At 41.2% G+C, this 12,929-nt stretch overlaps 1 protein-coding gene across 1 annotated transcript in view; it reads left to right on the forward strand.

The window, feature by feature from the left end:
* The window catches only part of LOC139381236 (syntaxin binding protein 4), a 108,055-nt gene that overhangs the window by 36,933 nt on the left and 58,193 nt on the right, over positions 1-12,929 (forward strand). The window contains exons 17-19 of the mRNA XM_071124700.1: positions 4,108-4,290; positions 7,409-7,525; positions 8,379-8,428. Coding sequence (XP_070980801.1) covers positions 4,108-4,290; positions 7,409-7,525; positions 8,379-8,428 — 350 coding nt within the window. The remainder of the gene's footprint in view (positions 1-4,107; positions 4,291-7,408; positions 7,526-8,378; positions 8,429-12,929) is intronic.

Genomic DNA, 12,929 nt, shown 5'->3' on the forward strand with positions numbered 1-12,929 from the left:
CTTTGACTTGGCCATTCTAACACCTGGATATGTTTATTTTTGAACCATTCCATTGTAGATTTTGCTTTATGTTTTGGATCATTGTCTTGTTGGAAGACAAATCTCCGTCCCAGTCTCAAGTCTTTTGCAGACTCCATCAGGTTTTCTTCCAGAATGGTCCTGTATTTGGCTCCATCCATCTTCCCATCAATTTTAACCATCTTCCCTGTCCCTGCTGAAGAAAAGCAGGCCCAAACCATGATGCTGCCACCACCATGTTTGACAGTGGGGATGGTGTGTTCAGCTGTGTTGCTTTTACGCCAAACATAACGTTTTGCATTGTTGCCAAAAAGCAATGTAAAGTATGTTTAGATAGGTATAATGTGTGTGTGGATTTTGAATCTGAGAGTATCCTGCTATTAACACACTTGTTGAATTATGCAAGTGAACAAGACAACAACAGTAGTTATTGAGGCAGTCTAGACAGTGCAGGTAGGGAAGATGGCACAAGTGTTTGATGGTTGCCGCCCTGTTTCTCCCCTTTATGTTAATTTATGCATATATGCAAATATACTATATTTATGTAAATTAGGCACACATAATTATTTTTATATGAACACAGAATATAATCAAAAATACCTGATACCATAAGAAAATGTATAAATGAGTGCATTCTAATAAAAGTAAAACTCCATTATTTGTCTGTGCCAGTAAAATGTTTTATGTGTAATAATTCAGTCAATATCTGAGGATTATAACATTTCTAAAAGTTTGGAGTATCTTCACCCATTATCCAGCTGTTGCATTAATTAGAAATATATTTTTTACTTATTACCTCTTTTTCTCCCCAATTTCGTGATATCCAATTGGTATTTACAGTCTTGTCCCATCGCTGCAACTCCTGTACGGACTCGGTAGAGGCGAAGGTCGAGAGCCATGCGTCCTCCGAAACACGACTCTGCCAAGCCACACTGCTTCTTGACACACAGCCCGCTTAATCCGGAAGCCAGCCGCACTGTGTTGGAGGAAACACTGTACGACTGCCGACGGAAGTCAGTATGCATGCTCCCGGCATGCCACAAGGAGTCGCTAGAGTGCAATGGGACAAGGACATCCCGGCCGGCAAAACCCTCCCCTAACCCGGACGACGTTGGGCCAATTGTGCGGCACCTCATGGGTCTCCTGGTCGCGACACAGCCTGGGATCAAATATTATAAATGTTTTTAAAACCTTTTTAACAATTTCGATGACTGTTGCTAAGTGCACAATATAAGAAATAGGGTGCCATTTGGGATGCTGCCTTTAAGAGCTCTGTATATTGCTCCCTGCAGACTCAGCAGCTTCAGGCTCAGAGGGTAGCAGCATTACAGAACCTAATCCCTGCTGTCATCCCAGCCAGCACACAGAAAACATTACACAAGCGGATAAAGAAAATACATAATTTACTAGTAAAACAACTGAATTATGTATTGAATAGATCCAGGGACATGTCCTGCTGTTGCTATTTTGTGAAGGTTTACAATGCCATCTGATAAATCCATGTTTGATCAGTTTGCATGGGGATTGGTTAGATTTTTTATTAATGCTCTTTTGTAGAGCTGAGGGGAAAAGGAGAGACACAGACTAACAGTATATAAAGATACAATATTGAGGGCTTACTCAGTGTTTAGAGTTACAGCTTGTATGTTGCTCTGCCCTATCGTGCCCTTCCTGTGTACTGATGCTGTTGGTCATTGCTAACTCGGGCAACTCATTCACATGACTGTGAGATGTATCCCAGCTTAAGTGATCTTATCCCTCGCTCTCTAGCTCTCTCTCCTTCTGTTCTCTGAATGTCGGTTCTGAGAATATATAGAATTCCCAGTATTCCAGTCACAGGAACAGATGGTCTGGTGTGTGTGTGTGTGTGTGTGTGTGTGTGTGTGTGTGTGTGTGTGTGTGTGTGTGTGTGTGTGTGTGTGTGTGTGTGTGTGTGTGTGTGTGTGTGTGTGTGTGTGTGTGTGTGTGTGTGTGTGTGTGTGTGTGCGCGCACATGTGTTCCATGTAGGGAACACCAGGGGAGATCTAGGTCACAGAGAGTTAGGTGTTTATTTTTAGCCAACAGCAGGGATCAGCATTGACCACAAGCACACACAGAGAAATAGTTTGTGGAAGAAAATAAATAAATCCATCGGAGACTTTATAACTGGACGGCTATATTGAGGTTTTCCACATACCTACAGATTGATAATAGAACATTGGCTAGAGGGTTTGAACTTTGAACTAACTGACAGACTAATGCATGTTATGCCACTAGGCTTACGAAACATTGTTTTTTTTAAGTCTTCAGAGGCATCGCCATCCCACGTTTTTTTTAAAAACCATGAACTGCAACTCAATATTACGCTACAGCTTGTAGAGATTGGCCACAACACATGCCTTCTGTGTCAATTATCTACCGTATTATCATAGTATCAGGTACGGCTAGGAGTTCTTTCAGGTCAAGTGGTCAGGAAAAACGACCTTATGTAATTATGTAGGTTAGTCTGTCAGGTTGTCTCTCTCTCCAAGGTAGTCCCATCATCCATCATGTGTCACTAGCATGTTTACTCTAGCGTCTTAACACCACTCTAGCGTGTTAACACTAGTGTGTTGATTATCGTGTTGACTCGGATCAAGCCTGTTGACTGTACTCTAGCGTGTTGACTGTACTCTAGCGTGTTGACTGCGCTAGCGTGTTGACTCTCATCTAGCGTGTTGACTCTACTCTAGCGTGTTGACTCTGCCCTAGCGTGTTGACTCTGCCCTAGCGTGTTGACTCTGCCCTAGCGTGTTGACTCTGCCCTAGCGTGTTGACTACTCTAGTGTGTTAACACCACTTTAGTGTGTTGACTCTGCTCTAGCATGTTGACTCTACTCTAGCGTGTTAACACCACTTTGGCGTGTTGACTCTGCCCTAGCGTGTTGACTCTGACCTAGCGTGTTGACACCGCCCTAGCGTGTTGACAGCGCCCTAGCGTGTTGACTACTCTAGCGTGTTAACACCACTTTGGCGTGTTGACTCTGCCCTTGCGTGTTGACTCTACTCTAGCGTGTTAACACCACTTTGGCGTGTTGACTCTGCCCTAGCGTGTTGACTTTGCCCTAGCGTTGTGACACCACTCTAGCGTGTTGAATCTGCCCTAGCGTGTTGACTCTGCCCTAGCAAGTTGACACCGCCCTAGCGTGTTGACACCACTTTAGCGTGTTGACTCTGCTCTAGCATGTTGACTCTGCTCTAGCGTGTTAATACCACTCTAGCGCGTTGACTCTAGTGTGTTGATTACTCTATCGTGTTGACTCTGCTCTAGCGTGTTGACTCTGCTCTAGTGTGTTGACTCTGCTCTAGCGTGTTGACTCTGCTCTAGCTGGTGGAGAGTGAGGGAGACCTGCAGTGGTGTAAAGTACTGAAGTAAAAATACTTTGGAGAACTACTTAAGTAGTTTTTCGGGATATCTGTACATTACTTTGCTATTTATATTTTTCACAACTTTTACTTTTACTCCACTACATTCCTAAAGAAAATAAGGTACTTTTTACTCCATACATCAGGGATAACACCCAAAAGTGGGGGAGTGTGCCCGCTTGTCCGTAAAAAAAATTAAGACAATTGTGGCGCCTGGTTTGCTTAATATAAGGATTTTGATGTATAGCATTTACTTTGTACTTTTACTCAAGTATCAACACTTTTCCACCACTGTATTTAAGTACATTTTAAACCAGATACTTTTAGAGTTTTACTCAAGTAGTATTTTATTGGGTGACTTTTACTTGAGTCATTTTCTATTAAGGTATCTTTTACTTTTACTCAAGTATGACAATCAGTACATTTTCCACCACTGGAGACCTGTTTGTGGGTGTCAATGTCACACACCTCAGAACACTTTTATCCTCTAGCAGAGAATTACAAAAGAAAGCTAAAATGCCTCTGAAATAGGACACAATAATTTAAGAGACAAATTAAAGCAAAGCACCGTTTCTAAATAAATAATGTTTCATTCATTCAAGCAGTAAAATGTTCCAACACAAGTTCAAAGTGCACTGAACTTTTACCTACAGCATATTCCTGTGCCTGTTTGACTCTCCTCTCCTCGTCACTCTCCCTGGTAGGAGGTAAAGTCTGGGACGGATGAGAGCCGTGCTCTGCGGAGCCGGATCCACCTGGCTGTAGCAGCCCAGAAGCAGGCCAGGGGGATGGAGATGGATTATGAGGAGGTGATCCATCTCCTGGAGGCTGAGATAGCCGAGCTCAAGGCCCAGAGGAACGAACAGCTGCAGGCCGGCCAGGCTAAGGTAACAGACTGGTTCTCAAATCATACCCTATAATCCCTATTGCATTACTTTTGACCAGAGCCACTATTCCCCGTGTATTGCACTACTTTTGACCAGTGGAGTAAAGTACTTAAGTATCTGTACTTTATCATTTATGTTTTGCCAACTTTTACTTCACTACATTCCTAAAGAAAATGTACCTTTTACTCAATGCACACACTTATCAAGAGAACATGTGGTCATTCCTACTGCCTATGATCTGGCGGACTCATGGAACACAAATTAATAATTTGTAAATTATGTCTGAGTAAATTTTTTAAACAAGAAATGGTGCCGTCTGCTTTGTTTAATATAAGGAGTTTGAAATGATTTATACTTTTACTTTTGATACTTAAGTATATTTGATCAATTACATTTACTGTTGATATTTAACTCTTAGAACCACCCAATCCGGATCCGGTATATTTGTCATCAGCAACGCTGAATAGCATAGCGCAGTCAAATAATATTACTAGAAAATATTCATATTCATGAAATCACAAGTGAAATATAGCGAAACACAGCTTAGCCTTTTGTTAATCACCCATCGTCTCAGATTTTGAAATTATGCTTTACAGCGAAAGCAATACAAGCGTTTGTGTAAGTTTATCGATAGCACAGCTAAACAATAAGTACACCTAGCATCAGGTAACTTGGTCACGAAAATCAGAAAAGCAATCAAATTAATCGTTTACCTTTGATCTTCGGATGTTTTCACTCACGAGACTCCCAGTTAGACAACAAATGTTCCTTTTGTTCCATAAAGATATTTTTTATATGCAAATACCTCCATTCGTTTGTTGTGTTATGCCCAGGAATCCACCGGAAAGAGCGGTCACGACAACGCAGACAAAAATTCCAAATTATATCCATAATGTACTCAGAAACATGTCAAACGTTTTTTATAATCAAACCTCAACGTGTTTTTCAAATATCTATTCGATAATATATCAACCGGGACAGTTGGCTTTTCACTAGGACCGGGAATAACAATGGCCGCCTCTCTCTTTTGCGCACAAATCACTCTGAGAGCCCCCACCTGTCCACTTACGCAATGTGGTCGTTCACGCTCATTCTTCAAAATAAAAGCCTGAAACTATTTCTAAAGGCTGACACCTTAGGGAAGTCATAGAAAAAGGAATCTGGTTGATATCCCTTTCAATGGGCAATAAGGATGCATAGGAACACAGGGGTTTCAAAATAAGAGTCACTTCCTGATTGGATTTTTCTCAGGCTTTCGCCTGCAATATCAGTTCTGTTATACTCACAGACAATATTTTTACAGTTTTGGAAACTTTAGAGTGTTTTCTATCCTAAGCTGTCAATTATATGCATATTCTAGCATCTAGTCCTGAGAAATAGGCCGTTTACTTTGGGAACGTTATTTTTCCAAACATAAAAATAGTGGCCCCTAGCTTCAAGAAGCTTTAAGTATATTTACAACCAAATACTTTTAGACTTTTACTGAAATAGTATTTTACTGGGTAACTTTTACTTGAATAACTTTCTATCAAGGTATCTATACTTTTACTCAAGTATGACAATTGGGTACTTTTTCCACCACTGCTTTTAACCAGAGCAACTATTCTCCATGTAGTGCACTTCTTTAGACCAGAGCTACTATAGCCTACACACTTTTTAACATAACTATTTTCACCCATAGCGTACTACTTTGGACCAGAGACTACTTTTGAGAAGCAGAATTACCATTAAACCTGTCAACCGCCATTCTCGGATTTGAGACCCCCTTCTCTCTTTCCTCTTTCTCTGTTGAGCATAAAACCCATGCCCAGACTGAGGTAACAGACTACATTCCCCTGTTGGAATAATTAACAGTCTATTCCTCAAAAGCATGTATTATATTATCTTGGTGTAAGGTATCAACCACAGGGAGCTCTGCTAGATCTGAGGGGCCTTACTATACCCTGTTCTCTCTATCTGTATCTGTCTCTCTGTATGTGTCTTTGTCTCTGTTTCTCTCTCACACTCTCTCTCTTCCCCTGTCTTCAAATGAAGTAGTTCCTTACTCTCCCTTCCTTCCATTTGTCTGTATTTCCTTCTGTCCATCCTGTCATCCAGTGTGTCGAGCACACCCAAACCCTGCTGGACCCTGCTCCTGGTTCCTTCATTTCCTCCCTGTGTGAGTCCGTTCCAGGTTCCTCCCTCTCCCCTGTGCTGAGAAAAGTCTGCTCCTGATTTCCCCCCTCTTCCTGTCCGAGACTGCAGGATTTACTCCTTCACTGTGTGAGTAAAATAAATGTAGACCCATCTCATCATTCTTAACTTCTCTCCCTTGCTTTCCCTCTCCCTCCTGTCACTCCCCACCCTTCCATACTGAGTCCGCACCAGATCCCCAATCCTCTGGTCTGTGATCCCGTTCCAGGTTTTCTCCATCCTGTTCGGGAGACCTTTACCTGGACCATAATTATATCACCAGTTACACTTTTGGCACGTAGCCTACATGAAACGTATCACACTTTTGGCACGTAGCCTACATGAAACGTATCACACTTTTGGCACGTAGCCTACATGAAACGTATCACACTTTTGGCACGTAGCCTACATGAAACGTATCACACTTTTGGCACGTAGCCTACATGAAACGTATCACACTTTTGGCACGTAGCCTACATGAAACGTATCACATTTTTGGCAGTCACAGAAAAGTCAATACAAACTTTTGCTATAGTTTTTAAATAATTTAACTATCATCAATGAATGACACTTTATTGAAAATATGTAATTTTATTGAAAATTGGGGCTGTTAATCCCAGGATTTGCTGTGATTAATCAAGATGAATCACAAATTCAGATTTAGCTCAAATTGAGCTGTAATTTAAAGTTTGTTATAAAATTTGTTATATTGATAATCACACTTTAACCTCACTGTCAACTTGATTTGACATCGCATTGTTGTTTTTAGCTGTATAGATGTATTTTGGACATTTTCAGTGTATTTTGAACGCTTTTAGACAATGCGATTTAATCACAATAATAAAAAATACAGACAATCTTTCAATTTCTGAATGAAAACCCATCCAGATCCAGGCCATTCAGTAGAACCCCTGCTGATGACCTAGTGTGATGTCCTTCCTGATAGGATGAGGTGGAGGAGCTGAAGAAGAAAGTTGCCGTTCTGGAGTGTCAACTACGTAAGAACGAGGGGGCCAAAAAGGGCTTTGAGATGTCCATGGGAAAACTGCTCAACTTCGTGGAGGTACTGTATGTGTGTGTACTGTGATTACTGAATGTCAACACTAACTCTCTCTCGAAGACCATTACTTCATATCTGGTTTACAATGTGTGAAGGGAAACAGATTTGAGAAGGAGAAACAGATTTGAATTCATATCATTCACATCCTCAGAAAGAAAATACAGAAATATAAAGACAAACTGAAATGAGCATTTACATCTCTGAATAATGACAAGTTTATAAATAGCAGACCTGGGTTCAAATACGTATTTTCTAGTGTATTTGAGTATTTTCAAAAATTGTAGCTGAATCAACTACTTCTATTTGAACTATTTTTTTCAAATAATTTCCTATAAATACTACTTTAAAATAATTTCAAATACTTATTTCCAAAAACATAGCAAATACCCCTTGAACCAAACTGACCTGGATTTAAATGCATGAGAGTATTTTAATATGTGTATTTGAAAATACACTTGTCTGTGTATTTGATTATTTTCAAATACATGCTAATATTTTCCAACTGTATTTCAAAATATTAAAATCCAAATATTTACTTTGAAATGTATGTGAAAGTAATTTAAATACTTTAATAGTATTTGAACCAATGTCTGATAAATAGGGTTGTAGTGTTCAGAAAAGTGGTCGTGTCTAATGTGTCCCAAATGGCGCCCTATTCCCCACAAAATAAGAATTTGTTCTTAACTGACTTGCCTAGTTAAATAAAGATAAAATAAAAAATATAGTGCACCCCTTTTGACCAGAGCCCTATGTATATGCCCTGGTCAAAAGTAGTGTACCATAGGAAATGGGAGTGTCATTTGAGACGCATATATCAACTAAAATAATCCGTACGTTTACATTCCTTCCCATTTAGAATGTTCAAGACTTCCTCATTGAAAACCAAGGTCCCGTGAAGAGCTGTAGGTAAGAATGTGCATTGTTCACATTTCTAGTGAATCATGTCTGCTTCTTCTGCTTCTTTCTTCAATAGTGGGCTATCTTTCAGATAATCTCATTCATTCACAGTGTATACACCCTTACAAAAAAAACACATGATTTCACATGATATTTCCACATGTTTTGTTCATGTGAAATCATTTGAAACCATGTGTTTTTTGGAACACTTCACATCAAATCAAATTTATTTATATAGCCCTTCGTACATCAGCTGATATCTCAAAGTGCTCTACAGAAACCCAGCCTAAAACCCCAAACAGCAAGCAATGCAGGTGTAGAAGCACGGTGGCTAGGAAAAACTCACTAGAAAGGCCAAAACCTAGGAAGAAACCTAGAGAGGAACCAGGCTATGTGGGGTGGCCAGTCCTCTTCTGGCTGTGCCGGGTGGAGATTATAACAGAACATGGCCAAGATGTTCAAATGTTCATAAATGACCAGCATGGTCGAATAATAATAAGGCAGAACAGTTGAAACTGGAGCAGCAGCACGGCCAGGTGGACTGGGGACAGCCAGGAGTCATCATGTCAGGTAGTCCTGAGGCATGGTCCTAGGGCTCAGGTCCTCCGAGAGAGAGAAAGAAAGAGAGAAGGAGAGAATTAGAGAACGCACACTTAGATTCACACAGGACACCGAATAGGACAGGAGAAGTACTCCAGATATAACAAACTGACCCTAGCCCCCCGACACATAAACTACTGCAGCATACATACTGGAGGCTGAGACAGGAGGGGTCAGGAGACACTGTGGCCCCATCCGAGGACACCCCCGGACAGGGCCAAACAGGAAGGATATAACCCCACCCACTTTGTCTAAGCACAGCCCCCACACATATCTTCAACCACCAACTTACCATCCTGAGACAAGGCTGAGTATAGCCCACAAAGATCTCCGCCATGGCACAACCCAAGGGGGGGCGCTAACCCAGACAGGATGACCACATCAGTGAATCAACCCACTCAGGTGACGCACCCCTTCCAGGGACGGCATGAGAGAGCCCCAGTAAGCCAGTGACTCAGCCCCTGTAATAGGGTTAGAGGCAGAGAATCCCAGTGGAAAGAGGGGAACCGGCCAGGCAGAGACAGCAAGGGCGGTTCGTTGCTCCAGAGCCTTTCCGTTCACCTTCCCACTCCTGGGCCAGACTACACTCAATCATATGACCCACTGAAGAGATGAGTCTTCAGTAAAGACTTAAAGGTTGAGACCGAGTTTGCATCTCTGACATGGGTAGGCAGACCGTTCCATAAAAATATAGCTCTATAGGAGAAAGCCCTGCCTCCAGCTGTTTGCTTAGAAATTCTAGGGACAATTAGGAGGCCTGCGTCTTGTGACCGTAGCGTACGTGTAGGTATGTACGGCAGGACCAAATCAGAGAGATAGGTAGGAGCAAGCCCATGTAATGCTTTGTAGGTTAGCAGTAAAACCTTGAAATCAGCCCTTGCCTTAACAGGAAGCCAGTGTAGGGAGGCTAGCACTGGAGTAATATGATACAAAATGTTTGGTTCTAGTCAGGATTCTAGCAGCCGTATTTAGCACTAACTGAAGTTTATTTAGTGCTTTATCCCGGTAGCCGGAAAGTAGAGCATTGCAGTAGTCTAACCTAGAAGTGACAAAAGCGTGGATTAATTTTTCTGAATTATTTTTGGACAGAAAGTTTCTGATTTTTGCAATGTCACGTAGATGGAAAAAAGCTGTCCTTGAAATGGTCTTGATATGTTCTTCAAAAGAGAGATCAGGGTCCAGAGTAACGCCGAGGTCCTTCACAGTTTTATTTGAGACGACTGTACAACCATTTAGATTAATTGTCAGATTCAACAGAAGATCTCTTTGTTTCTTGGGACCTAGAACAAGCATCTCTGTTTTGTCCGAATTTAAAAGTAGAAAGTTTGCAGCCATCCACTTCCTTATGTCTGAAACACATGCTTCTAGCAAGGGCAATTTTGGGGCTTCACCATGTTTCATTGAAATGTATAGCTGTGTGTCATCCGCATAGCAGTGAAAGTTAACATTATGTTTTCGAATAACATCCCCAAGAGGTAAAATATATAGTGAAAACAATAGTGGTCCTAAAACGGAACCTTGAGGAACACCGAAATGTACAGTTGATTTGTCAGAGGACAAACCATTCACAGAGACAAACTATCTTTCCGACAGATAAGATCTAAACCAGGCCAGAACTTGTCCGTGTAGACCAATTTGGGTTTCCAATCTCTCCAAAAGAATGTGGTGATCGATGGTATCAAAAGCAGCCCTAAGGTCTAGGAGCACGAGGACAGATGCAGAGCCTCGGTCCGATGCCATTAAAATGTAATTTACCACCTTCACAAGTGCAGTCTCAGTGCTATGATGGGGTCTAAAACCAGACTGAAGCATTTCGTATACATTGTTTGTCTTCAGGAAGGCAGTGAGTTGCTGCGCAACAGCCTTTTCAAAAAAAATTGAGAGGAATGGAAGATTCGATATAGGCCGATGGTTTTTTATATTTTCTGGGTCAAGGTTTGGCTTTTTCAAGAGAGGCTTTATTACTGCCACTTTTAGTGAGTTTGGTACACATCCGGTGGATAGAGAGCCGTTTATTATGTTCAACATAGGAGGGCCAAGCACAGGAAGCAGCTCTTTCAGTAGTTTAGTTGGAATAGGGTCCAGTATGCAGCTTGAAGGTTTAGAGGCCATGATTATTTTCATCATTGTGTCAAGAGATACAGTACTAAAACACTTGAGTGTCTCTCTTGATCCTAGGTCCTGGCAGAGTTGTGCAGACTCAGGACAACTGAGCTTTGAAGGAATACGCAGATTTAAAGAGGAGTCCGTAATTTGCTTTCTAATAATCATAATCTTTTCCTCAAAGAAGTTCATGAATTTATCACTGCTAAAGTGAAAGTCATCCTCTCTTGGGGAATGCTGCTTTTTAGTTAGCTTTGCGACAGTATCAAAAAGGAATTTCGGATTGTTCTTATTTTCCTCAATTAAGTTAGAAAAATAGGATGATCGAGCAGCAGTAAGGGCTCTTCGGTACTGCACGGTACTGTCTTTCCAAGCTAGTCGGAAGACTTCCAGTTTGGTGTGGCGCCATTTCCGTTCTAATTTTCTGGAAGCTTGCTTCAGAGCTCGGGTATTTTCTGTGTACCAGCGAGCTAGTTTCTTATGAGAAATGTTTTTAGTTTTTAGGGGTGCAACTGCATCTAGGGTATTGCACAACGTTAAATTGAGTTCCTCAGTTAGGTGGTTAACTGATTTTTGTCCTCTGGTGTCCTTGGGTAGACAGAGGGAATCTGGAAGGACATCAAGGAATCTTTGTGTTGTCTGTGAATTTATAGCACGACTTTTGATGTTCCTTGGTTGGGGTCTGAGCAGATTATTTGTTGCAATTGCAAACGTAATAAAATGGTGGTCTGATAGTCCAGGATTATGAGGAAAAACATTAAGATCCACAACATTTATTCCATGGGACAAAACTAGGTCCAGAGTATGACTGTGACAGTGAGTGGGTCCAGAGACATGTTGGACAAAACCCACTCGATAAAACCCACTCGAGTCGATAATGGCTCCGAAAGACTTTTGGAGTGGGTCTGTGGACTTTTCCATGCGAATATTAAAGTCACCAAAGATTAGAATATTATCTGCTATGACTACAATAATTTTGCACGCCCAATTTTTCAGTTTTTGATTTGTTAAAAAAGTTTGAAATATCCAATAAATGTCGTTCCACTTCATGATTGTGTCCCACTTGTTGTTGATTCTTCACAAAAAAATACAGTTTTATATCTTTATGTTTGAAGCCTGAAATGTGGCAAAAGGTCGCAAAGTTAAAGGGGGCCGAATACTTTCGCAAGGCACTGTAGATAAGTGGTTTATTTGACCCAAGAAAATCGACCAAACTATTTCTCAATATTACTGTAGCTGGCTCATTCATTTGATCATGCTTTTTAAAACACATGGTTTTATGCTGTTGTAGTCGACACATCGCCATGTCACTTACAGTAGAACCTGATAAACAACAGACACTTATCCAGAGTGCATACATTTTCATACTTTTTGATCCTGGTTCCCCGTAGGAATAGTTGAATGTGCTGACAACAAAATCACACAAAAATTATCAATGGAAATCAAATTAATCAACCCACGGAGGTCTGGATTTGGAGTCACACTCAAAATTAAAGTGGAAAACCACACTACAGGCTGATCCAACTTTGATGTAATGTCCTTAAAACATGTCAAAATGAGGCTCAGTAGTGTGTGTGGCCTCAACCCACGGAGGTCTGGATTTGGAGTCACACTCAAAATTAAAGTGGAAAACCACACTACAGGCTGATCCAACTTTGATGTAATGTCATTAAAACATGTCAAAATGAGGCTCAGTAGTGTGTGTGGCCTCCACGTGCCTGTATGACCTCCCTACAACGCCTGGGCATGCTCCTGGTGAGGTGGCAGATGGTCTCCTGAGGGATCTCCTCCCAGACCTGGATTAAAG

Source organism: Oncorhynchus clarkii, chromosome 23, assembly GCF_045791955.1.
Source record: "Oncorhynchus clarkii lewisi isolate Uvic-CL-2024 chromosome 23, UVic_Ocla_1.0, whole genome shotgun sequence".
Lineage (NCBI taxonomy): Eukaryota > Metazoa > Chordata > Actinopteri > Salmoniformes > Salmonidae > Oncorhynchus > Oncorhynchus clarkii.